The 27839-nt window shown below is 48.7% G+C and overlaps 1 protein-coding gene across 2 annotated transcripts in view; it reads right to left on the bottom strand.

Annotated features, from left to right (window-relative positions):
* Positions 1 to 1968: 1968 nt before the first annotated feature.
* Positions 1969 to 27839, bottom strand: part of HOMER2 (homer scaffold protein 2) — a 94207-nt gene continuing 68336 nt past the window's right edge. For both annotated transcript variants that reach the window (XM_047795887.1, XM_047795888.1), the window contains exons 3-8: positions 14050 to 14143; positions 9855 to 9961; positions 7048 to 7204; positions 4750 to 4860; positions 4008 to 4088; positions 1969 to 2851 (exon numbers count right to left, since the gene is read on the bottom strand). In XM_047795887.1, the coding sequence (XP_047651843.1) occupies positions 2663 to 2851; positions 4008 to 4088; positions 4750 to 4860; positions 7048 to 7204; positions 9855 to 9961; positions 14050 to 14143 (739 nt within the window). In that variant the 3' untranslated portion in view covers positions 1969 to 2662. The remainder of the gene's footprint in view (positions 2852 to 4007; positions 4089 to 4749; positions 4861 to 7047; positions 7205 to 9854; positions 9962 to 14049; positions 14144 to 27839) is intronic.

Here is a 27839-nt window from a genome sequence, read left to right as displayed (position 1 = left end):
ACGATTAAAGGACTCCAAATTTCACTTTGCTTCCTTTAGGCCTCAGGTGTCACGGACACAGGGACAAAAAGCTAATCAAGGCTGAGGCAGCCAGTCTCCGAGATGTCAGCTCAGGAAATGTCACGTGGAAATGACAACACAGCCCTGGCCCTAAATCCTCCAACCACACAACGTGGCTGGGGTGTTTGTGAGTGACAGGCTTATGCTCTGCCTGCACTTGGCTTAAGATAATGACAACCAGAGGGCATAGTGCTGAGACTGGAGCAGGACTTCTGAGAAACGAGAGCGTCGGAAACTGGCTCAAGGGAGACGAGGATGAATTCAGAGGGTCATTCTCATTGCAGCCCCTGCAGTGCCAGAAGCTGTCAGACAGGACCAGTCTCTCAAATGTCTAGGTTGTCCTGGGACGTTTTTTTTTTTTTTTTTTTAAGAAAGAAAATGAAGAAAAGGAGGAGGAACTGAAGGTCCAGGGCTTTTGTAAAGGTGCATTCTCCCTGCTGAGCCCAACTTAGCTTCCCCTTTAGAGGCTCCCCTACTGCTCCTAGCCCCTGGGCTGCAAAGTTTCGGGCCAGCCAAGGCCAGGGAATGTGGGGCTCTTAGCTCCTCACCTGCTACCCACAAGGGCTCCCCAAACTCTGCAAGGGTCGGTGAGTGGGGGTCACGGCTCTCGACCACACAGGGACTCAGCAGCCCACCGCAGTAATGGCTCTCCTGCTGCCACCGTTGTCTACAGCCACAGCTACGGCACGTGCAAGTGGCTTTGGCAACTCTATCCTCGAGGAATAGGTCCCCTGAGTCGGTCAAGATGGCCCCTTCTGGATGAAGAAGCCACCTGACAGGGGTTCTGGGCATCAAAAGACCCAAGGTGAGGTTTCAGAATCCCAGTGTCCACTGCTCCTGGGCAGCAACTCGCCCAGTGTGCTGATGGGTAGACTGGCCTGGCCGGAGAATACTCCCCGTTAGACCGACTCCTCCCAGCCGGCCCAGCTCTCTGGTCTCGTGGTCAGCAGGGAGCTGCTAACCACTGTCCTGAGAACCATCTGGAGCTCTGGGGAAAGGGCAGGGCCAGCAGTGCCCAATCTCAAATCACCAGGAGGGCTGGCCAGGCTTTCCATTTCAGCGTGCGGGTCTCCCCTACATGCCCCTGTGCTCCAGATCAGCAGCCTTCCCTCCTTCCCATCCTCCCAGAAAGACCTCCCTGCTCAGGGGGTGGTCTCAGCCAGACAAAGGAGGGCAGCAGGACTTGTAAAGTCCACCCGGGGCCTGGGTCACATCCCCAGGCTACTTTATTGTCTATGGAAAACCAGCAGAGAGAAATCCTAATGTGTGAGAGGTCTCGAAGCCAGGAAGGGGTACCAAAGCCTCCCCCCACCTCCTCCAAAAGCATTTAGAAATGCCCACAGCCAGGGATTCAGACCTTCTGGCCATGCACAGGGCAAACCAAATGGCCACTGGCCCCACTGAGAAACTTGGTGACAGAGGAGAAGTGCAGGGCTCTGGTTTCTTCAGAGCAGGAGGCAGACCTGGGCAGAACGCCTTCTTCTCAGGCTGAGGCTCAGCCACGTGGAGCCAACTCTCTCCCTCGTGGGCCTGTGTGATTTCATTTTCAACTGACTAAACCCAACAGAGGATCCCACTTTAGATCTCAAGCCCTGGGCAGCCCCTGGGTCAGGGCCTGTCAGTGGTCCTGGAATCCCCAGGCCACAGGCGCCCACCTGGAGAGGAAGAGTGGCTCCAGTGTCAGGGGTCCCCAGGGACAGAGCACCAGGGATGGGCTCCTGAGGGGGCCTCGGACCAGCTCCTGCTGCTTCCACTGCCACGTTCCCAGCCTCAGGGCCACCTGAGCCAGTCCGTGAGGTGGACCACAAAGTCACATTCATGCCTGATAATGACCCAGGGCACCAGAGCAGTGGACTGTTCACCAGGAGCTTGATGGGGGTGGGGGTTTGATTAAAACACTAAATTCTGTTTATATGTTTAATTGAACAAATATTTATTAAGCACCTACTTTGTGCCAAGCACTGTGCTAGGTACCCTTACCACGTGCTGTCCGCACAGCACGGTCATCTGCTCAGAAATGAAAACCCAGAAAAGGAACATTGTTGCAACCCTACAAACCGGGTGGAGGGCAGGGGGAGGGAGTGGATGCAGGTGATTCCTGCGCCAGAAATCGCACTCATCAGAAACTTGTTTTCCTTCTCTGGACAAACCTCTCCTAAGTGGTGGCTGTAAAGCATCTCTACACACAGAGGGAAGCTTCTCTCGCCTCGCCCCACACACGCGTGCCTGGCGGACGTTCGCATACTCTGGACGCTACTCAAAAGGAGCTGCAAAGGGTATTCATATTTGGATTAGAAAATACTTCTTTTTTCAGTTCTTATGGTTGCAACAGCCCTTAAGAAAGATAGAAACATCCCTGCCCTGACTGCGTAAACATTTTAAGGTAGACCTAGTTCTGGATTCCTGAGTCAGCATCGTCCAGGCGTCTACAACCCCGCCAGGCCAGAGAAGCGAGGGCGGATTTCGATTCTGGGGAGGAGAGAGTGGACGGCGTCCCCCGGTTTGGAAACACGACAAACGGCGCCTGCGTTTACAGAAGCCACGCGAACAGGAGGAGGTCCTAGTGCTACCAGCTCACGCGCACCCCGGGGACTCCCGAGCCCTAGTTGTCGGCGCCCAGCTTGGAGAGGCCCCGGCGGAAGTCGTGCAGGTCGTCGATCTTCCCGTCTAGCACCTCCAGGAAGCTCTTGAGCTCCACCTTCAGGTGGCGCTGTCGGTACCTGCTCTCCTCGATGTCCGTCTTCAGAGACCGCACTTTGTCCTCCAGGTTCTGATTGTCTCTCTCGGCCGCCTGAGCAAAGCGAGAGAGAAGGGGCTGGGCGACCGAGCGGTAGGAGCCCCACTGAGACCCAGGACAGCCGGACTGTGCGTCCCCGCGGGCCCGCCTCCCCGGAGGTGTGACATCCCCGGGCAGCAAGCCTATGCTCTCTGGTCCCCGCTGTTCTCCCGCCGCGGCCGGTTGCCAATGGGCGGGGCGCACTGCCCAACATCTGGCCTAAAAATCGATGTCCCCCCCCTCCTGGCCTCAAACGGAAGGCAGAACTGCCTAAAGGATGCCTCCTGCCCAAAGGAGCCTGCTGCTAAGCGACACTGTCCCAAGTGCCCAGCAGAGGAATTCTGAAATCCCAGCACACCGGCTTTTCAGCCCCAGCCTCAGGCTGGTCAGCAGAGGGCCCCCTTTGGGTTCTGATCTGAGACAGGGAGAAGCAGCACAAAGAGAGTGACTTGATGCCAGGGGTCACACTGGGAAGGCGAGGCCTCCTCTGCCCCAGGCCAGCCCCAGCCCCAGCGAGGGAGGACTGGCCGGGCCAGACACAGGGACGGTGGGTCTGTGCACTGGCTGTCCTGCGGGTGCCATGGAGACATTCAAGCTCCCAGGGGCTGGACTGCTGTGCGTCCTTCCATGAGGCTCAAGCCCTACTCTTCATACCAACCAAGAGCTTCCATCTTTTGGGTACAAGACAAGATTTTGTGAACATGTGTAAAGGAACCAGTACTAATACTGAGTTGGGAACCTGAACAAAGTGCTCTTTGAAGCAAGGAGACCCTCCAAGGTGAAAATGGAGCTGAAGAGACTCCTTTCCTTTTATGGTCAGAAATCTGATGCTTGCAAATGGGGGGCCTGCCTAAGGACATGTCCAAGGTCACCGGGTGGGGAGATGGAATAGCCCTCAGCCCTCCCTTCTGTCATTTGCTTCTCACCCTTCTGCGGTTCTGTAGGGATGTCTATGGGTGGGAAACAATCACCCACACCACGTTATACACAGGATACCTTCGTGCAAGGGGATGAGCCAAGAGACAAACACCAGGGGGCAGAGCACACAATCACCCTGGCTTTTTAGGAACACAAAGTCACTTGTCCTTAGCCAGCAAGGCGTGAAAGGGAGGGGCCTCAAAGAACCGGGTAACCCGACAGATGCCAAGGGGGATGTGTTCCCCGTCCTTACCTCTAACTTCTCAGAGACGTATTCACACTCTGACATGAGCTGAGGTATGATTTCACTTTGTTTTCGGAGGTCTTTCAATTCCTGCAGGAGACAGAAATTTGAAAAGAATGTGAAAGCACATCAGATAAAAACTTATTCTTGAAAATCCCCAACCTGTGCAGCTTTTGGAACCGGTGTTGTCTGCGTAAATGATAAGATGACAGTGCTTAACACACATCAGTAATTCCAGAGGCTGAGTAGGTTACGTGCGTTCATGCACGAACTCTGTACCCCGCCATGCATGGCGAGGTCTTGGTATGATTCTTGCTCTGCAGATGGGGAAACCAAGGCTGAGAAAGGACCGGCTCCTTGCCCTGGGTCTCCATCCTCTGTGTACTGAGCTGCCCAGAAAATAAATGACTGTGTGACTGGGGGTTCGGGCAGCACTGGAGAGCAGATTTCAAATTCTGATGAGAGACCATCTACAAAAAGTCTCCAAGTGTTTTTGCAAAAGTTCCACTGCCTCTTGGATCTGAGTGACTGACTATATACGTACAATGAGGAGGCTGCAGAGGGTCGTCAGGCCTTTGTCTGGACTACGTGTGCCTTGGTGTGACTCTCGGCTCTGTCTGTGTGCTGATGTCCTGGCAGCTGCCAGGGCCGGTCACATGCACCACAGCCATCTGCCGTGTCCTTGGGCGGAGATCAACCCCCAAAGGCCCCGGGGACGCCGAGTGGCACTGCTCAGCACTCCTCCACTCACCGTCTCCTTTTCTCGGAGTTCCGACTCCAGGTCCTCAATTCTCCTCTTCAGCTGGGTGTTCTTCTCCTTCTCTCTGTTGATCTCACTGCACTGCTCTTCCAGCTCGTCAATCTTTATCACATGTTAAAGCAGGGATTTAGTCATTAAACAAAAACATCACCGCAGCTCTGTTGGTACTTTCTTTTAAAATCAACCATAAATTAACACTTAGAAATTCTTCCTTGTGGCTATGAACAAACTCTCTGAGGCTCCCCTGAGCTGCCTGCCCCTGCAGGCAGATAGCTTATTTAATACCAACCGAGTATAAGTCATAAAACCTGGCTTCAGGATGCTCTGGGCTTCTGGTCTGCTCTCATGGCCATGGGACAAAAGCTTCAGGTTTGCTTTAAGGATCTGTCACTAACAGGGGCCAGGTGTCCCATGAATCCAAATGCTTCTCCCCAGAATGATTTTCACATCATTTGAATCATGCCCTGAATGATTCTGTTGCATTTCAAGGGTTTTTACGCCAGCGGGATAGAGAACTGAGCAGTTCTGTGAGACAGGGGCCACCAGATGGGGCGCAAGGACATTTCAAACGTTTTAAATCAAGATGACCTTTCCCCACTGACGCACGCAGGAGTCTGGCCTGTGGGCCTCTTCCTAGAGAGATGACGCAACCACAGGCTGACTTGGCAAATCCCCAGAGCGTCTTTCTCTCCTTCCCAAGCCTGACCCCCCAGAAGGGATCAAAGGCCTGAAAACCTTGGCATGGCTGTCAGACGCCAGGCATTTCCCAGGGGCCAAGGTGCGGGTGCCGAGTAGATGTCAGGACCAGAACCAACAAGTAACACAAGAGCATCACGGTGATGGGGTCACCCCATGCAGGTGGCAGCCCTCGCTCAGGGTGAAGGGCCCTGGGCTGGTACCACGAGGATAATTCTCAGAGGTGACCTGCACCAACCCTCAGGGTCTGAACCCCCGGCTGTAGGAGCTGTGGGAGGTCCCGCCCACTTCCACCTCCCCCCCTGGAAATGACATTCTCGGTTCTTCCCGTCCAGGGAAGCTGATGCTCCTCTCAGGGATCAAGCGCCATGAGATGCACTTCCTCCACTACCCCCGCTCCACTCTTGGGTTCTTAGACACAAAGCAAGAACCCCAGCTCTCTGCCCAGAAAAGGAAAGAAAGGGCAATGGATCCCTCTGGCAGGCGGATCAGCCGGGCCTCCAGAAGGGAACCCGCAGAGTCAGCTCTTGGCCTGTGCCCCTCCCTGTCAGCACTTTCTGCAGAATCGACACGAGGCAGTTTTACGTGCCATCTGCACCAAAGTAACACGTGAAACAGGGGCGTGGTTTCCAGCGGCTCCACTCAGAACATGGGGAGCAAGTACCAATCTCAGCAGGACATGGACCCTGAAATCCTGCACCTACAAAGCAGACTGTGCACCAACTGGGGGAATAAATGTGCCGGCCACCAGAAGTTCTCTCATGGCTCCGCGGGTTAAGGATCCAGTGTTATCGATGCAGAGGCTTGGGTCACTGCTGGGGTGTGGGTTCGATCCCTGGCCCTGGAACTTCCACATACCGGCTGGCATGGCTGACGACCGAAATGGCACAGCAACCTCAGGACCTCACCTGGGGATTCTGTGGTCACCCCAAAACTTCATCAACTCGGCCCAACACCAGAATGTGAGTGACTAATTACAGGAAAGGGAGCAGGTGAATTCTGAACCAATCAAAAAGCTTGGGTGTGAGGGTGAGAGGGCAGAGGGCACATGACGGCAGTTGGCACCCACCCACCACCCACCTCACACCTCAAGTGCCAGGTTCCTTTCCGCACTGCCAGACTCACGTTTGTAGAAATAGCGAACTACACATGGAAGCAAGGGTTCTGACCCATCACTCCTCACCATTTCCTGAATCTGTTCTCCTCACTCACCCTCTGGCTCCCTTTCCTCTACTGAAAATCACTGGACCACAGAAAATGCCGGGGGAGGCCGCCCACAAAAGGCCAGCCCACAGCCGGCATCAGAGGGAGCTTGTGGTGCAAGGCCAAGCTGAAATCTCCCACCAATCTGTTTTCTTTGCAATAGGAATTATAAAACTTGGTTCAATGTGTGTACTAAGTCAGTTCTGTACGTGGTTGTGTTCCTACTAAGGCGGGCAGGAGGTTGGGGGGGGGGGGGTTGGTCAAAGGGAGACGGCAGGGGTCATCCTCCTGCCCAGGGGCTGAGGGCCAAGTGGAGGCAGTGGGGAGAGGAAGACTGGGGTGCTCCCGCCCCCCGACCAGGCTGCCATCCCCATGGCTCCCCACGCCCACCTTGTTCCGGAGCCGGTCATTCTCATCCCGGCAGAGGGAGAACTGCCTCTTCCACTGCTCCACGCTGGCCGCCGACTCCTGCAGTGCTGTGGTCAGCCGGGCGTTGCTCTCCCGCAGGGTCTGCAGTTCGATCTCCCATTTCTTCACGTTGGCAGCACTGCGGAGTTGGGGATAGGCGGTGACGGGGATGGCAGGCACTGCCACCCCACTGGGGAAGGGGAACCCAGCCACCCCGTCCACCCGTCTCCTGGGGCCACAGCCTCTCCCACCGGTGGCCTGGCTCTGAAGACCACGTGCCACGCGGGACCAGCGCTTCCCTTCAGGGGGAGCGTGTCACCTTGCTGGGCCACTTTCTCACGGCACTGCTCTAGAAGAGAGCAGCACTCAGAGAGGGAAGACATGAAACGAAGAATGAAGCCCCAGATGGCGGTGGAGACCCCCGGCCGCAGGACGCTTCTCTCCTGCTGCATGTCCGGTTCCGTCCTGAGATGCGCCTCAGGGACAGAGGCTCTGAAGTGCCAGGGGTACCTCTGAGACCCTCGTGAAGGCTGAGGACCCATTCAGCAAGCTCTGACACCCTCTCCCCGGAGCCCAGTGAACTGGATTGTCCCAGCCTGAGCCCAGGTGGCAACAGCCTCAGCACAGCTTGTGCCTCCTCAGGTCTTTCAAGGAACCCAGGTTTGAGAGCCGAGGACTTGAGGACAGAGGAGGCAGTGGCTGGGAGTCCTGTGGGCAGAACTGGGGTTCCAAGCATCCCTGGTGCCAAGCGTGACCTGCATCACAGCTCACAGCAACGCGGAATCCTTAACCCATTGGCGGGACAGGGCAGAGCTGCACAGCACAAGCCCATCGGAAAGTAGCTGGCCTCTCATCAATATTGCCTGGACAAGGAGAGTTCTGACTCTAAAGGCTTCTTCTTTTTCTCTTTACGGAAATACAACTGTATTTGAAGAATCTGTGTTATCTTCTATCACTGGAAAGTCACTAGGAATGTGACTGGAAAATACATACTTTGGGTTTCAAACACGCCCAACTGAAAAGATAGAAAAATACTATTATGTGATGAATTTCAGAGTTGACTAAGAATTTGAGCTGATTTCGGGAAACAGCTTGCACACTGCTTTCTGTACTTCACTGGTCCATTAAACTGGGACTTCTTTTTTTTAATTTTAAACATTTATTTTTAGGAGTGAAACGTTTTCATCCAGGCAGCCCACTGTGAGTTAAACAACCAAAAATAGTCCTCACAAGCATCTGATGAGTAAGAAACAAAACCAGCCACAGCTTTGTCCTGTGAAGTGCCTGACAAAACCCACAGATCAAAGAAGGTGGCTGGATCTCAGGGTCCCGTGTTCTTCCTGGAATTCCTAGGTTAGAGCCCAGGAATGAAGCTCCAAGCACTGGTAAGGCCCGCTGGTTGCAGAGGTAGGTGCCAACCCTTTGGTGTCGCCAGCTGTGGGATGAGACTGGCTGCCTCTGGGAAGGTTCTGAAAGAGACTGCAACTGCAGCTCTGAGGAAAGGTAGGCAGTGGGGGCCAGTGGGAAATTTACCAGCCATGTGACCTTGGGCAAGGACTCCCTGTACCACCTGGGACTCAGTTTCTTCCTGTGTAAAATGGGGAAAGTGATACGATAGAGCTCTTACACGAGGCAACTCTTAGGAAAACAGCTTCTCAGTCACAGAGAGGCCGGGAGAGTGGCTGAGTCCCCTGCCAGGTGAGCAGCTTGACCCCAAAAGACAGTGGCTCTGAGGGTACTCATGGACCAGTCTACACCATGAGATCCAGACCAGCTTTTGGGAAAGGGGCCACGCTCTCAAGACATGAAAACACAAGCACAGCTAGAGTAGTCATTAAAAATTAAAATCTTGGAGTTCCTGTTGTGGCTCAGCGGTAATGAACCCAACTAGTATCCGTGAGGAGGTGGGTTCGATCCCTGGCCTCACTGAGGGGGTTAAGGATCTGGCACTGCCACGAGCTGTGGTGCAGGTCACAGATGCGGCTCAGATCTGGTGTGGCTGTGGCATAGGCCGGCAGCTGCAGCTCTGTTTCGACCCCTAGCCTGGGAACTTCCAAATGCCTCAAGGTGCAGACCTAAAAAAAATTTTTTTTAATTAAAATCTTGTTGCCATCAGTAGAGGAATTGTGTGACATTTATAGGTCAATTTAAGGGAAATTGATATGTTTTTAAAATATCAAAGCTTCCTACCACTTCCCAGCAGATTTCATCTATTTGTTAAATTATTCACTATGGTCCGCAAAATCCCTGAGTTTTCTGCGCAAAGATCGTGTAACTTTTTATGTTTTTTATAATGATTTTTATTTTTTCCATTATAGCTGTTTTACAGTGTTCTGTCAATCAGATCTTGTAACCTCCTTAAATTTATGGTTCTAGTCCATATTGTAAAGAAAAATCTCTTTGAATATATATCCTATGTGAGGTTTGTGTGTATATAGAAAAGCTGTGGATTTTGTGAGACTTTGTATCATTTTAAATAGTTTCTTTGGTTTTTACAGTTTTCTTGGATGTTCAAGATGCAGTCTTATTATATATAAATAAATGATAAATCTGGCTTCTCCAAAAACAAAACATAAGCACAGGGACATAGCTCTCTTACACACACACACACACACACACACACACACACACACACACTGGTGAAGGCAGCTAGCCAGGAGTCAAGACTGGACGCTCCTTCTCGCACCCCAGCTTCTTCTCCCAATTTCCCGAAACCTGCCCAGCGGGAAAGGCTGCCGGGAAGCACAGACCTTGGAGAAAAACCGGCACCTGGATCTTAACACCCTCACCTCTGCGTCAAAGCGATCTTCAGTTTGTCATTCTCCGACTTGAGGTGTGTGTCGGCAGGACCCGCACAGGAGGCCTTTTCATCGTCCGTCCCGTTGACACTGGATGGCTGAGTGGAAGATGGGAATGACCTTCATGAGTTACCGCTGGCTGTCGGGGCGGCAGCAAGTCAGGTGGAATGAAGACCTGGGTGTGCGTGAGTGCGGGAGAACCCGCACGTCCAACCACAGAGCAGCAAAGACTAATACCCAGGCGCGCCCTGGGCAGAAAGTCTGCGCATTTCACTCCCAAGACAGCCCCTGGGGCCACTGTGCAGAGCCTTTGGTACTCAGGCTTTACAGATAAACTTAACAAGCCCAGATAGCTGGTTTCCTTAAATAACACAGAAGCCACAGAGGAAACGAGGAGGGGTTTATAGTAAGAAATAGTGAATGAGGAAAAGAGAAGGATGGGGAGCTACGATGACTTAAAAACCCAGGGGCTACAGAGAGATCAACACATTTGAAAAAGCAGGAGTTGGAGACGGATGTCTGCTGTCCCCGCTACTATGCAGTATTGTTGTGAACATTCTGAGACGTCTTCTACAATAAGCCACGCCACTCGGAGGTGATATCGCATCGGGTCTTGGATAAGATCTTAGAAAGATCTTATTTAGCCTCCAATAAGTATAAAGGCACAGGAAGGAACCATGAAGGGAATGACGTATGACTAAATTTCTACATTGAAAAAAAAAAAAGCCACCCATTATATTAGAATGCAAACAATGTAGGGAAACCATTTCTGCAGTAGATACGGGAAAAAAATGCTAACACCTATCCTAGATTAAAAAAAATCTCATTAGAATCCTCAACTTTTAGAGCTCCACACTGAAACAGTTGGGGATGAAATGATAAGATGTCTTAGATTTGCCTTAAAGATGGAGGGAGAGGAGGGCGTTAATGAAACAATTTGTCATAGGTTGCTAATTGCTAAAGCTGATCTCTGGGTCCATGGGGGGTTCATTTACACAATTCTGCCTAGTGTTGTGTATGTTCAAATTATCCATGTTAAAAAATAAAGTTCTTGGCAATAACACACACACACACACACACAAAGGGGGAAAGAATACGCCACTGACATTTAGAGAAGAAGAAATGCAAAGACTCAATCACCAAAAAAATGTCATTTCACTTGTAAAGAAATACAAAACTTAAAAAGCCAATAAAATACATTTGTCTTCTGTCAAATCAACAAGGCTTTGTTGGGGAGGGTGTGGGAGGAAAAACTGTTCTCACGCTCTGCTGGTGGGAGTCAGAACTGTGCATTTCTGTAGGGATGTTTGCAATACGTGGCAACAGCTTTTACAATATCCCTACCTTTAACCCAATGTGCCGTTTCAAGAATTTACCCTGCAGAAACCATCAAGTGCACAAAAGGTGTGCAAGAATGTATGAGAAACAACACAGATGTCCCAAATGACAGCAGGTTAATGCGCTAAGGTGTGATACCAACAAACATGAGGATACTATCTAGCCATTAAAATAGTTTTGAAAACATGAGGAAATGATAACATGTAAGTTTTTTTTTTAAAAGGGTTAAAAAAATAACAAGTATTAGGAAAAAAGTTAGAAAACTATACTAGGAAGAAACACACCAAAATACTAACAAAATATCTTCGATAGGAAAATAGGTAATTCTTATTCCCTTCTTTAGAGTATGGTATACTTTTTATTTTTGCAACAAATATGTATAGCTTTTATAATCAGAAAAAACCTGTATTAAATGTTTTTGTAATTAGGTTGTTTAAAATCTTCAAGTATTTGGAAAATTTGGCCAAAGTATTCATTCCCTCAGGGATTTTTAAAAAATCAACCAATGGGAGTTCCCGTAGTGGCGCAGTGGTTAAGGAATCCGACTAGGAACCATGAGGTTGCGGGTTCGATCCCTGGCCTTGCTCAGTGGGTTAACGATCTGGCGTTGCCATGAGCTGTGGTGTAGGTTGCAGACGTGGCTCGGATCCTGTGTTGCTGTGGCTCTGGTATAGGCCGACAGCTACAGCTCCGATTAGACCCCTAGCCTGGGAACCTCCATATGCCACGGGAGCGGCCCAAGAAATGGCAAAAAAAAAAAAAAAAAAAATCAACCAATGGTATGATTTCAACTAAAAAGAAAAAGGGACAGTGATCTCCATTATCTGGGGAAATATCAATAAGGGTAAATAAAAATGAAAACTTAGGGACAAAAAGCCATTTATAAATAATTAATACACATAAATAAAATAATATCTGAGTATACTTGACTTTTTTAAGGTTTTTAAATACTTTTGGGGACAAACGTAAACAAAAACCTTAGGTAAAGAAATTCAGGGAGTTCCCATCGTGCCTCAGTGGGAACAAACCCAACTAAGATCCATGAGGATATGGGTTCGATCCCTGGCCCCACTCAGTGGGTTAAGGATCCAGTGTTGCTATGAGCTGTGGTGTAAGTCACAGAGGTGGCTTGGATCTGGTATTGCTATGGCTGTGGCGTAAGCAGGCAGCTGAAGCTTCCATTCGACCCCTAGCCTGGGAACCTCCATATGCCACAGGTATGACCCTAAAAAGCAAAAAAAAAAGAAAGAAATTCAGACATTAGAAATATCACTATAAATGTGGTATTCTGAAAAAGACGGTACATTAGAAACTTTTTCGATCATGGACCATTTCAAGTACCCAATTTTATACATCCTCAGAGATTACTAAGTACTGTAATTAGTACAGTAAATTAACAGTATCATTTAGATAATATTAGAGATTACTTATAAAGATTCAGGGAAGTTCCTGTCCACCTGAAGTCTAATATTCATTCATTTCCATAAACCCACAGGGGCATTTGTTTATGCGATTCAGCTTCAGCTGCTGCTGACAGTCAGGTCTGGAGGGTTGATCTTGACTGCTCACGATGCCCAGGCCTCCTGGGTCTCTCCCCATGAACTGCCCTGACACCCATCCCTCCCTCTTTACCCCCGTGGCTGTCCTGGCCTGGCCATTCTCCACCCACAGTCTCCTCGCCCATCTCCCCGCCCTCAGCTGCTCCCTGACGGCCTCACACGCAACCTCCGTATCAATTCTTGATCAGTACCCATAAAATATCTCCAGTGTCTTGCAACTATCCAATGATAAATAATAAGAAACAATGCACCAATGAAGAATTCTAGGTCCCTCACAGTATCTGAGTGCATCTCTGTTCCTCCCACAGGACACCTGACCCCCAGCCAGTTAGAGTCCTGGATGTTGGGCTATTACCTCATTTTTTTTTTCTTTTTTGCTTTTTAGGGCCGTACCCACAGCATATGGAAGTTCCAAGGCTAGGGAGTCGACTTGGAGCTGGAGCTGCCGGCCTACACCACAGCCACAGCAACGCAGGATACGAGCCTTGTCTGCAACCTACACCACAGCTCATGGCAATGGTGGATCTTTAACCCACTGAGCAAGGCCAGGGATCGAACCTGCGTCCTCATGGATGCCAGTCAGATTTGTTAACCGCTGAGCCACGACAGGAACTCCACCTCATGCTTCTTCTAACCCCAGATCCCTGCTCCTCAAGTCTCCCTTTTTCTGTTGTTCTACATAAAACTCTGTTGGGAGGTGAAGGCTTCCGCCTACCACTCCCTATTACCAATCTGGACGTCAGGAATGCAGGTGTTTTTAGTTCAGGTTAAAATAGGTCCCTTTGAGTCATTAATCAGTTCTTGGCAAAGCCATATTTCCTTTGGCTGAACCAGAGCTGCTGTAATACTGCCCCCCACCCCCATCTTTGTTATAATAGGAAGACAGACGAGGACTCGCCGACATTGATCAAGTTTTCCAACACGGGCACAGGTGCCCGCATTTGTCCATGAGCATCCTTCCTGCAGACTTCACCACCCGACACAGAGAGAAAACACGTTACCCTGGCACTGGGATTTAAACAGTGGCCAGAGAACATCCCAGCCCAGGGACCTGCATTAACTCGCATCTCATCAAATGTTTTCCATCCAACACACATCACCACATCCTGAAAAATTCAAGAGTCTCATAAAAACATGTCACATTTCATCTCACTGCGAGCAGGCTAATCGTTGAAAAAGCCTTCAAAATGCCCTACTGTGAAAATGTCTTACTTCTGTCAAAAGTAATAGGGAACAAAGAGGCTCAATCACGGGTCACACTCATTTATTTTACAGGCGAAATGACTTACCTGGGAATGATTACTTGAGGTCTCGATTTTCTCCTGGGATTTGTCTCTGGCTAGTTTGGCAGCTTCTTTCACCTCCAGGAATTTTCTCTGCAAACTGAACATGAAGAAGAGTTATTAGAGATTTCCTTACCACTATACTTGGCTGATTCTCAGAACCCACTATTATTATTCTGCATTTGTTTTAAGACAATAAATTCTGTATAAATCCAGAAGAAGGACTTTATTTGAGATGAAAACGAAATAACTATAAGGAATCCTTTCCCAAAAAGAAACCCCACTATTGGCCCAGGTTAGATCTGAACGAATTTCTCAAACACTGAAGCTGGATTTGATGGTGAAATATTAAAAACACATACTTCTGATTAACAGTACCGAATACAAATGCAACAAAAGAAATTCACTTATAGCACAGAAGGAAAAACTTCACCATCCCTATTAAAAGATCCAAGAACTCTTACAAGCCAATGTCATGAAAAACAAAAACATCTAGAAAGTGGTGGTGAAGGAATTGTCCTAGATTTTAAAAGCCTAAGATATAAAATAGCGAAAAGCAATGTCTAGCCTAGGACTGGATCCTGTTTTGAACAGACCAATTATAAGAGTTCTGGCAAGTTCCCGTTGCAGCTCAGAAGTAATGAGCTTGACTAGTACCTATGAGGATGCGGGTTCGATCCCTGGCCCTGCTCAGTGAGTTTAAGAATCCGGTGTTGCCATGAGCTGTGGTGTAGGTCGAAGACGCCACTTGGATCCCACATGCTGCGGTTGTGGTGCAGGCCGGCAGCTGCAGCTTCGATTTGACCCCTAGCTTGGGAACTTCATATGCCACAGGTGCAGCCCTAAAAAGAAAAAGAGAGCGAGTTCTGAGCAACAACTAGGGAACATGGACTGGATTCGATGACATCAGGAGTTGCTATTAATTTTGTCAGAAGTGCTAATGATGTTATGTTAGAAAATGTCCTTAGACATACTGAAGTATGTAGGTGTGAAATGTCTTGACGTCTGTGATTTTTTTTTTGTCTTTTGTTGTTGTTGTTGTTGTTGTTGCTATTTCTTGGGCCGCTCCCGCGGCATATGGAGGTTCCCATGCTAGGGGTTGAATCGGAGCGGTAGCCACTGGCCTACGCCAGAGCCACAGCAACGCGGGATCCGAGCCGCGTCTGCAACCTACACCACAGCTCACAGCAACGCCGGATCGTTAACCCACTGAGCAAGGGCAGGGACCGAACCCGCAACCTCATGGTTCCTAGTCGGATTCGTTAATCACTGCGCCACGACGGGAACTCCTGTGATTTCTTTTAAAGTACTTCCACAACAATAAAACAGATGAAGAAATGGGGCAAAGTGTTGGCCGTTTAATCTATGTGAACATGTGGCTGTTCATTATACTGTGCTCTCTGCTTTAAAAACTATTTTAAAAAATCTTTAAAATTCCAGAAAATCACATCGATCACTGTTTAAGAGTCATTGACAAGGCAACCGATTATTTTTTGTAAGTGTCTTTTTAGGGCCACATCCTCGGCATATGGAGGTTCCCAGGCTAGGGGTCCAATCGGAGCTGTAGCCGCTGGCCTGCACCACAGCCACAGCAATGCAGGATCTGAGCTGCATCTGTGACCTATACCACAGCTCACGGTAATGCCGGATCCTTAACCCACTGGGTGAGGCCAGGAATCAAACCTATGTCCTCATGGATGCTAGTCAGATGCTTTCCAATGAGCCACGCCAGGAACTCCGGCAGCTGAGAACAGAGACCATTCTGTGGTCGCTAACACTGACATCGCACGGCAAGACAGACCAAACGTGGCTGCCGAGAAACAAAAAAAGCTGGCGAGTGGCAGGCCTGCCAACAGTCCTGTGACTTTTGCTGAGAACTTGATTTCTGAGCACAGGCCACTCTCAGAGTGCTGCACGGTGCCAACAACAGTGGCCTGCTTTGGGAAACCCTGCCTGTGATCGTCGCTGGTGAACCAGGCAACTTGATGGAAGCAGAAAAGGTCAGCTTTGCGGTTCTGGCCTCTTTTGCTCCTGTAGGTCTGTAAATAAAACCACAGCCACAGGGCTTCACTTAACCAATCCAGAGCTCTCCGAGAATAACCACATTATCTGTTGCTTAAAACACATGAGGTCCAGCAGGGATGGACGAGGCATGCCCCCCTCCCCCTTTCGGAGGCCCCCTAAGTTAAAACGGCCTGTCATGAACTTTGTGATAGAACGGTCCATGCTTCTCCTCTTTGCACCCTCCCCTGTCCCAGCAGAAAGCAGGCACAATTAAGTTTGTTTAGTGAATGAACGAACTCTAGGTTCCAGATTTGCACACCTCCACTTACTTGGGGAAAAAAATTACAGCAAAGTGCAGGCTGATGCAGTGCCCTTGTGATGCAGTGGGTTAAGGTACTGGCGTTGTCACTGCAGCGGCTCAGGTCGCTGCTGTGGCATGGGTTCAAACTGGCCCGAGAATTTCTATACACCGCAGGTGCAGCCAAACAAAAGGTACAGGCTGAACCTAAGGACCTAGGGAGGTCTTGTGTCTAGGAGTATCCTGCTCCGTCTTTCTGATTCCTAAGCGTACCTGACCGGATCAACCTAGGAACTAGAGAAAGCATCACCTGGAACATGAACGTTATCCCAGAAGAGACTTCACGCAGGCACCATGAGAGGCCTTTAAAGCTTATTAACGTATTACAAGATGCAGCTTTTATTCCCTATGTATTTTTACTGATTTTTATTTTTTTCCATCATAGTTGGTTTACCATGTTCTGCCAGTTTCCACTGTACAGCAAAGTGACCCAGTCATACATACATATACATACACATTCTTTCTCTCCCATTATCCTCCATCACGTGCCATCATGAGTGACTAGATATAGTTCCCTGGGCTATACAGCAGTATCTCATTGCTTCAAAAGATGCAACTTTTAAAAGGTATTATCTTGAAAGTTTTTGTGCCTCCGTGTTCATTAAAAGCCAAATATGATTGGAAGAACATAGTAATGCTTGTGGTTCTCAATAGACATCCCCGCTCATGGAGTCCACCGAGCCGTGCTCAGGAGGGTGGGGCCTGGCGGGCTCCCCACAAGCATATCAATCCTTTACCAGGCTCCCAAACCAAAAGCACTGTTTCATTTCATTTTGTTTTGACAGATCCCTCTTATCCCTATCAGGGACTCTGTCTCTCACGGGTCTTATTCGAAGTCACTTGTCAACTAGATTAGAAATGTCATCAGCCAGCGTCATGCTCCTTCATTCCACAAACACGGTCTGGGCACCACTCACTCCTCCAGTGAGCACGTGTTTTCACTGTGAGCTGGGCTGTGCCCTCAGCTGGCTGCTGGCATGTTCTTGTCTCCCAAGAGGCCCAGAGTTGGGTGGCAGGAGACAGTGAAAATGAGTCAATAAATAAAGCTCTACCATGACAGGACAGAACAAGCTACTTCTGGCTGCAGCCTGGGGCCTCTATTCTGTGGGTCTCCTCCTACCTGGCCCCGAACATCCCCCAAGGGATGATCCTTAGCTCAACTCTTGGAGACTCCTAGCCCAGAGCACAAATCTTCCATTCCAATGGGCCCTTCTCTCTTTGTCCTCTGACACCTGCTATGACACCCATCACCCTTCAGGTGTCCCACACTTTTGGCCTCGGAGGGCACACTCACCACCCTCTTCCCCTAGACCCTGAGCAGGGCCACATCTACATGGTAAGCTTGACGGCTTCTGAACACACATCTTCTCATTTGCTCCTCACCACCCTCTGAAGGCCAGGAATTCTTAGGATATCATTTCCGGATAAGAAAATGGAACCTTTGGAGTTCCCGTTGTGGCACGGCAGAAAAGAATCTGACTAGTAATCACGAAGATGCAGTTTTGATCCCTGGCCTCGCTCAGTGGGTTAAGGATCTGGAGTTGCCATGAGCTCTGGTGTAGGTCACAGATGCGGCTCGGATCCTGTGTTGCTGTGGCTGTGGCGTAGGCCGGCAGCTACAGCTCCTATTCGACCCCTAGCCTGGGAACCTCCATATGCCGCAAGTGCAGCCCTAAAAAGACAAAAAAGAAAAAAAGAAAGAAAAGAAAAGAAAATGGAGTCTTAGGTCAAAATTTGCCCATGGTGCCGTGCATAGGAAACAGTAAGCCTGAGCCCAGATCTCATCTCCACACGATCATCTACACACCAGTTACTCTCTTGTGCCAACAGGAATGCCTAGAGTCTTGCCCACAGCAGGTGCTAAATATTTAGTGACTGGATTTTCCATGTGCAAAGAGATGCCCTTTACCTTAAAGGAGAATTGTACTCAGTTCCTCTAGAAGAAAATTATCGATAAAAGATTTTTTTTTTTTTTGTCTTTGTTGTTGCTATTTCTTGGGCCGCTCCCGCGGCATATGGAGGTTCCCAGGGTAGGGGTTGAATTGGAGCTGTAGCCGCCGGCCTACGCCGGAGCCATAGCAACGCAGGATCCAAGCCGCGTCTGCAACCTACACCACAGCTCACGGCAACGCCGGATCGTTAACCCACTGAGCAAAGCCAGGGATTGAACCAGCAACCTCATGGTTCCTAGTCGGATTCGTTAACCACTGCGCCACGACGGGAACTCCCGATAAAAGATTTAACGCCAAAACAGGCCACGGGAAACCTGAAGGCAAAGACGAGGCCTGAGGATTAGAGCGTCTGACATGGAGTGAGGGGCCTGGAGACAAGGTCTGACTGCTGAGCTCTCCTCCTTCTCAAGGCAGGAGGCAGGCAGTGAGCACCTGTCACACATACGACGAAACACACGTCCTTACAGGACCTCAGGGTAACAACGCTATTACACAGCCATACCTCACTTTAGGGCATTCCACAGATACTGTGTGTTTTTGTTTTTTAACCAATAAAAGGTTTGTGGCAACCCTGCAATGAGCAAGTCATGGCTGGAAAATTTCTCCAGCAGCATTTGTTCACTTCATGCCTCTGTACCACATTTTGGTAATTCTTGTAAGATTTCAAACTTTTCTTTTTTTTTCTTTTTAAGGCCACACCCGCAGCACATGGAAGTTCCCAGGCTAGGGGTTGAATCAGAGCTGCAGCTGCTGGCCTACCCCTCAGCCACAGGAATCTTCGACTTGCACCACAGCTCACGGCAACGCCAGATCTTTAATCCACTGAGCAAGGCTAGGGATCAAACCTGAGTCCTCATGTTACTAGTTGGGTTTGTTTCTGCTGAGCCACAACAGTCACTCCTAAAGACGTTTTTTGTTTTGTTTTGTTTTGTTGTTGTTGTTGTTGTTGTTTGCTTTTTAGGGCCACACTCGTAGCATGTGGAGGTTTCCAGGCTAAGGGTTGAATAGGAGCTATAGCTGCCAGCCTACACCACAGCCACAGCAACACCAGATCCAAGTGGTGTCTGCGACCTACACGACAGCTCATGGTAACACTGGATCCTTAACCCACTGAGTGAGGCCAGGGATCAAACTTGCAACCTCATGGTCCCTAATCAGATTCATTTCTGCTGTGCCACCAAGGGAACTCTCCCTAAAGTATTTTAAAATTAAGGTATGTACATTATTATTTTAGACATAATGCTGTTGCATGCTTAATGGACTACAGTGTGGTGTAAACATAAATTTTATAGGCACTAGGAAGCCAAAAAGATTTGTGTGACTTGTTTTATTGTGATATTTGCTTTATTTCAGTGGTCTGTAATCAAAGCCACAATACCTTGGAGGTATGCCTATCAACAATAACAGCCTAGAACCCTAAAAGGGGGGGAGAAAAAGGAACATGTATTCCTTTTTTTTGTTTTTTGTCTTTTTAGGGCTGCACCCATGACATATGGAGGTTCCTAGGCTAGGGATTGAGTCAGAGCTATAGCTGCTGGTCTATACCACAGCCACAGCAATGCCAGAACTGAGCCATGTCTGCGACCTACACCATAGCTCACAGCAACACTGGATCCTTAATCTACTGAGCAAAGCCAGGGATTGAACAGTGTGTCCTCATGGATACTAGTCAGATTCGTTTCCGATGAGCTGCCACAGGAACTCCCCAGAACACATATTCTTGAGTGCTAGGGTTGAGTTTAAGATAAGTGGTGACAATATATAGTCTTACCCTGCACCCATGGCTACCCCTGGGTCCTCTTACCACTGTCACTATACAAATGGGGTACAGATGGGTTCCTAACTGGCCAAGGTCACATTGGGACCGAATACAGGCCATCTGACACCCGTGCTGGACACTACAGAATCCTATGATTTACCTGCTTTACTGCTACCTTAGCTAAGATGCCCAACTCTGACCTTTATCAGCCTTTCAAATGCAGGCAAATGAACCACTGTGGACCTTGGTTTCATCGTCTATAAAATGTGGATAATACTACAACCTCCATGGATTGTTAGAGGAGGAGAGATGGGGCCTTGCTGGGTATATGATAGGGGTTCGACAAAGGGAAGCACAGCTTCTCTGGCCTTGATTTGACTTAAAATCATGGACTTAAGGAGTTCCTGCCATGGCGCAGGGGAAACGAATCCAACTAGGAACCATGAGGTTGTGGGTTTGATCCCTGGCCCCACTCAGTGGGTTAAGGTTCCAGTGTTGCTGTGAGCTGTGGTATAGGTCACAGATGCAGCTTGGACCTGGTGTGGCTGTGGTTGTGGTGTAGGCCTGCAGCTGTAACTCCGATTCGACCCCTAGCCTGGGAACCTCCATATGCCACAGGTATGGCCCTAAAAAGCAAAAAAAAAAAACCCAAAAAAACACCATGGACTTTAGTAAAAGAGCTCCACAGAAGGGTGAATGCATGTATTTAAATATATTAACTAATTATCTATATGTTAGGGAGTGTGCTGCATACACTGAAATACTTAAGAAAGACTTGGTTCCTGTCCTCAAAGGAGGAATTCTGTTTTATAGAGGATTGTTTTATATTCACATGGGTGAGAATCACAAGGATTTTTTTTTCCAGAAAATAAGCTTAATGGAGTTCCCACTGTGGCTCAGCAGTAAAGAACCCCAACTAGTATTCATGAGGATGTGGGTTTGATCCTTGCCTCTGCTCAGTGGGTTAAGTATCCAGTGAGCTGTGGTGTAGGTTGCAGATGTGGCTTGGATCTGGCGTTGCTGTGGCTGTTGTGTAGGCCGGCAGCTGCAGCTCCAATTCTAGCCTGGGAACCTCCATATGCTACATGTGTGGCCCTAAAAAAAAGCACAAAGAAAAGAAATTCAGCTTAAAATGTAATGAAGTAGGATAAGCCCTATCAGATAAATTTGAGGTAAATAAATAATCATTTTAAGAGAAGTAGTGTCAGTAGATGCATGATGGGAATAGATCCCACCATTTATATAAAAATTAGCTACGACAAAGGAGGAATCATAAATTAATGGGGAAGATCATTCAAAACATAATGATGGAGATCATTTTAGTAAACTAAGGGGAAATGGATTTTCCTTACCACAATCCAGTAGCATGATAAATTATGGATGCATTCATTAAAGGGGTATTTTTTAAAAATCTGGATGCAAACAATTGAACATTCATCAAATTTCTGCATGAGGGGTGAGAGGATAATTTTCTAAACTTGGAAGAAATCAAAGAAAATCACAAAAGTGACAGACTTGACTGCCTAATTTAAAGCTTTTGAATATTAAAAAAAAAAAAAAAAAACCACCTAAATCATAAGGGAGACAACAGCCTGGGGGAAATACCCACAGCTAGGCTAGAACAACAGAAAAAGGGCCATTATCTTTACTACAGAAAGGGTTTATACAAATTGAAAAGGAAAATATGAAAACCCCAATAGATAAGTGGCAAAACCCACAAATAAAAAAATACAATAGGCAACATATAGAAAAGATTTTTCAGCCTTGCTGGGAAGGCAAATCGAAATAATGAGGGAGCATTCTTCGCCTGCTAAATTAGCAAACGCTAAATACAATGCTCATAACCTGGTGTGAGCAAGGTATTCCAGGTAGCGCTGTGCACTGGTACAGCCCCACGGAGAAGCAATTTGGAGATACACAGCATAAGTGCAAAACAAATAAAAAATGAGCACACCCACTGCCCTAGTGATAGCACTTCTGGGAAACTATTCTACAAAAAATAATTGAGAAGATGAAAAAAATGGCCTTAGATACAAACATGTTAATCATAGCCGAGTCTACCATGATGAAAAGCTAGAAGCCATCCAGGAACACTGGCAGAGGATGGGAGAACGATCCCCAGCCTCCTACCTGTTAGGGGAAAGGCACTCCTCACCCAGATGTGCCGGGTGACTGTCCTTGGGTGGAACATCCCCTCTCTCCAAGCCTTAAGCTTTCTACTCTTCCCCATGTATTATAAAAAGCACATAAACTTGCCCATTTAGTAAGTACAGCTTAGGAAAAACAAATTTGTTTCAAACCCATCACTCAGAGATTAGGTACTAACCACCTCAACTTTTTCTTTCTTTCTTTTTTAGGGCCACACCCGCAGCATATGGAAGTTCCCAGGCTAGGGTCCATTAGGAGCTACAGCTGCTGGCTTACACCACAGCCACAGCCACGCCAGATCCCTAACCCCTGAGCGAGGCCAGGGATAGAACCTGCATCCTCGTGGATACTTGTTACCGCTGCACCACCACGGGAACTCAACGTTTGATTTTTTTTTTCTACCTGTATATATGTACCCACTACACATATGCCTTTTTAAAAACAGAATGACGCTGTGCGTCTCATTTTAAGGCTACTTTTGACATTAACAATGTGACGATATTTTCATGCAATTATGTGATCTTCTATTACATCCTCTGAATTGTAGCCCAATATTACCCTGAAGGATATACTGGAGTTTATATTTAACTAATTTTCTACTGCTGGACATTTAGGCTGGTGTTTCTGTCGCTTTGTTTTTGCTGTTACAGATGACGCTGTGAGGAAAACTCTTGTAGCTAATTCTCTGTACGCAAGTTCCAATTATTTCCTTAGAATAGATTCCTATAAATAAAACCCAGGGATCAAAGGACATTCAAACCATAAAGATTTCTAAGTATGTGCCAAATTCTCATGTCTTGACTTATTAGGATCCTTTTTGTAGTTTTTAAATGTGTGATAATAATTTTAATCAAAATAAAAATCATTATCATATGATGGAAAAATCAAAGATTACTGTTCTCATTTATCTGTGTTGTTGTTGTTGTTGTTGCTGTTTTGCCTTGGCCATTGAAGACCCTGAGGCAGATACCACCTATTTGTTTTTTCAAGATTCATTTCTTCTTCTTCCTTAGCATAACAGAATCTGAAATTTGTCTGGAGCAGAACATTTCCTAGGTGGCAGAGAATGAGAACTGATCTAAGCTGATCATGGCATTCCCCACTTCCTGCCCTTTTTTTTCTGCCTGTGGGAGGGTGGCCTAGGGACCCACAATTCACAATGGAACCCTCCCCTCAAAAAGGGAGCTTACAGGGACCCTGTTATGGTACCACCCTTCTGTCTCTTCCCTCTTGACTCTGTCACAAATGCAGATGTGATGGACAGAACTTGTGCAGCCACCTTATCACCATGAGGGAAAAGGCCACTCAGAACACACAGAGCCCTACACCCAACATCATGCAGCCAAGGGACTAATGTTGGCAACCACCTGCCTCAGGACTTCCTTTTTGTATGAAAAGAATAAGCACTGTGATGTTGTTACTTTGTTTTGTTTGGAGTGTTTTGTTACTTTGTTACTTGCAGACCAAAGCATTCTAACTAAACCATATCAAAAGGATGATCCACATGCCCTACTGAAAGAAAAATTGGCCTTTTAAATCAGAAAGATAACAGACAGGGCAATATTCTTACAACTACACTGAGTTAATGAAATGAGCATAAGGATAGGGATTCGAATTAGAGGCAAAATAACTGAAATGGGTCAAAGCAAATGCCATGTACGGGTCAGGGTGTAGACGGATCAAGCACAGGGCACTAGCAACTCCATCCTGGGCCACTCTCCCTCCCGGCAGACTGTGTTTCCTTCTGAATGCAATGAGTGAGCTGGAGCCAAACATCTCAAGGTCAGAGGCCAGAAACAATCTGAACCTTAACAGCTGGCTCATCCCTCCACTGGGTCCTCCTTCCTTTTGTCAGAACAGGCAAGTCCTTTTCCAACATTCTTGAGGAGGCTGAGTCTGATGGCCTTTCCAGTGGGTGTCCAGAGTCCCAGCTGACCTCTGGGAACATGCAGCTCCTGTCGTTCTGGAAAGCCTGTGGAAAGAGCAGGAACTGTCCCTGTAATACCTTCTGGATTGGGGTGTAAAGGGGTCCTTATAATGGGACCAGCAGAGACCCAGATATCTATTTTCCTTCTGGGGGGGGGGGGTGGTGGGTAAGAAGAGACGTGTGCATAAAGTGTTCTGAAATGCAAGTACCTGCCCTGGTGCTCCTTTTTGTAGCTTCGTTATAGTGTGTCATTACCCATGCCCCTTTCAGGTGGCGGGGAGGTTGCTCTGTGCAGAATACTGAGCCACAGCTGTCCCCTCAGCCACACACCCTGGGAACCCATTAGGCCCAAGTTCCTCTTTGCTGGCTAATTGCCACTTGTCAAGACTGCTAGCCTCCCTCCACGGTATAATTTATCAGTGTGTGGTTAATCGTGCCCTTCAAAGAGAAGGGGAGACATTGATGGGCAACGTTCTGAACAAAGAAGACATCTGAGGGCTTATTTGATACATCTTTGTGACAATGGCAGGTTACAGGCACAGAGTGGGACTCCAGCACTGCTGCCGGAGGAGGCCAAGTGGCTTGGAAGACGGGCGCTCCTCCCTCATGCTAGGACATTTGCTTCCGTCTGGGAAAAATGAGAAGCGGCCACGCATGGAAGCAGGTGCAAAGCTCAAGGCTCCTCCAGTTCTCAGAGGCACAGAGGACAAACTCCAACAACTTGTTCTCATTTTTGTTTCTGAGTTCTCCTTTCTTCCAATTCTTTTCTGTGCAACATTCCCCCGGCATCCTTCCCACCTTCTCTGGCTCCTCCAAAGACTGAAGCAATTGTTCCAGGCAGCTGAGAGTAACCCTCAAACCATCCAGCGCTTCCACGAAGAACGCCAGCCACGGATGGGGTCTGGACGAGGACCCTGTCTCTGACAGAACGCCCCCACCTCGCCCTTCCAAGGCTGCCAGCCCTTACAGTCTGGACGTGGGACACTTGGCAGAGGGGGCCCTGATCCCATCACCCTTCTTCTCCCCACTGGGTGCTTTTTCAGAGGGAAAAAGACCTGCAATCCCTACCAGCCCCTTCAGAGATTCTGGTGAATTCTTCTTTCAACAAATAACCATCACACTTGATTCCACTTTACCGAAATTCTCTCTGGTCCTCATAGCACCTCTTCCTCATTTCAGCAAATGGCATCACACCATCCATCCATCACCACCCCACAGCCTCTGCCTCCCACACCTACTCACCAAGTTCTGCCAATTTAGCTCCTCAATATTTCTTAAAGCTCTCCAACTCTTATGCAAGCCCTCATCATCTCTGATCTGGACTGAAACAAGCTAATCTGTCTTGATGCCAGAAAAAAAAAAAATCAACCTAAAATGCAAATCTGATCATTTCCTTTCTTGGCTTAAAATCCTTCACAGGCCATAGGATAAATTCCAGAAACTCTGGCATGCCAGTACACGGCTTTCCAAGAGCTAGGCCCTATCAGCCTGACTCACCCCAGAAACCTTGGTGCCCGGCTCAGAGAGAACGGTTTGCAGCTTCCCTCATACAGTGTCAGGGTTTTGCTCGTGCTCCTTCTGCTTTCTGGAGGACGATGGAAGAAGGAAATCCTCCCCGTGGCATGACTTGGAACATCTCATTGTCTGGTGTGCACAGGGGAGGTGGCCTGGAGCTCGGATCCACGATGAACCATGGGAGAAATGTCTAAGGGCCTAGCTGTGCAGGAGGGACTGGGAGGAAACCGGGTTGGAGGGGTTAGTGACAAAGAGGTCTGGGAAATGGCTACAACAATGGGCCCAAATGGAAGCAGAGCTGAGAGACATGCACATTCCCCATGAGACCTGCAATGGACTGCAAGTCTGAAAATGGAAATGGCACTGCAAATCTGTGTCTTCCTCAAATTCACATGTGGACATCTCAGCCTTCAATGTGATGGACTGGGAAGTGAGGCCTTTGGGAGGTGACTGGGTCCTGAGGGGAAGCCCTCATACGTCAGCACAGTGCTCTTATAAAACAGACCCCAGACAGCAATGGTGCCCTCTCTCCGCCACGTGAGGACACAACGAGAAGCTGGAATATGCAAGCTGGAAGAGGGCCTTCACCTGAATGTGACCACGCTGGCACCCTGATCTGATTCCAGCCTCCAGAACTGTGAGTGGCTGTTGTTTATTAATGTAATTATCTGTGTGCTTTTTAGGGCTGCACCCGTGGCATATGGAAGTTCCCAGGCTAGGGGTCGAATCAGAGCTACAGCTGCCAGCCTACACCACAGCCACAGCAACGCAAGATCTGAGCCTTGTCTGCCACCTACACCACAGCTCGCGGCAATGCCAGATCCTTAACTCACTGAGTGAGGCCAGGCATTGAACCCGCATCCTCATGGATACTAGTTGGATTCACTTCCACTGCACCACAATGGGAACTCTGAGTGGCTGTTGTTTCAATACCCATCTATGGTATTTCACTGTAACAGCCTCCAGCGACTAACATACCGCTTTTCTGAAGTCTCCACCCTTCAGCAAAGAGACTTCTTAGAACCAGGGCCAGGAAGGCTGCTCTATGGATACCCAGTCATTTTCTTTCCCTTGGCAGCCTGGCACTTGCTCAAAAGGCTTATGGACACACTGGCCCTGGTGCCAGGGAGAGAAGGGTGGCATGGCCTTGGCCACACCTCCTCCTGTTCCCCAGGGCCACCCTGACTTCTGGCCCTGCTGAGTGTCAAATGCCACCAACAGTGACCCACCCTGGGGCCCTGATTCTGCATCATGCCTTTAAGTGACCCGCCAGCTCCCCGGTGGAAATCTGTTTACACCAGGCCCTTCTCCCATAGCACAGTGATTTACTCTCAGCAGACCAGACATGCGCCATGGATCGTCAGGCCCCCCGGGCCCACAAGCCACAGGCTTACTAAGGCCTTCTGTACCACACAGCGCTGCCTCAGGTCAACCAACCTCTCTGCAAAGGAGACGAAGCAAAGGTCTAGTCGCCACAGGATTCCCGGTCCTCCCAGGGACCTCAGCAGCAGGCCTTCCAGAGCTCTGCTGGGCTGCCTGCTGGCACACCGCATCTTTCGGACCTGTGGGATGTGACGCTTCTCCTCAGAGCCACAGTCCAGGGACTGAGGGACCAGGGCTGGAGAGGTCATCTCTCACACTTATACCTAGTGAACTGCCCTTAAGGTTTCTGCCTCCTGCCCCATGCTTCTGAACCCTGGCGACCTGGGGAATTTCGTACCCAGGAAAGGATGCTTCTATGAGCAGGGGCATAAGAAGCTGTGCAGAGGGCCATCAGGCCACTTTGGGTTCCCTGGGCTTTTAGGGAACAGCATCCATAGTACCTGGGGATGCAGAGGAGGAGAGTCTGTGGGGTACCCTTCACTGGGGGGTTCATTTGTGGCTGGTGCAGGTTGGCTGGGTCTGTGGGTGGGAGGCCTCCTTAGAAATAGGGGTGTGCGTGTGTGAGAGAGAGAGAGTATGTATGTGTACTGGTGCACACACCCAGGTGCACACACTCTGGACAAATGAAAGGTACATTAAGCAAGTCCCTGCCACGGCAGCCACCTGCCTCGATCTCCCTCTGGGAACCTCGTCCTCCGTGCACCCAGGGAACCCAAGCAACCAAGTCTGTACTGGGCAGCTCTGTCCACC

Source organism: Phacochoerus africanus, chromosome 9 (assembly GCF_016906955.1).
Source record: "Phacochoerus africanus isolate WHEZ1 chromosome 9, ROS_Pafr_v1, whole genome shotgun sequence".
Taxonomy (NCBI): Eukaryota; Metazoa; Chordata; class Mammalia; order Artiodactyla; family Suidae; genus Phacochoerus; species Phacochoerus africanus.
This window is presented reverse-complemented; position numbering and strand designations above follow the sequence as displayed.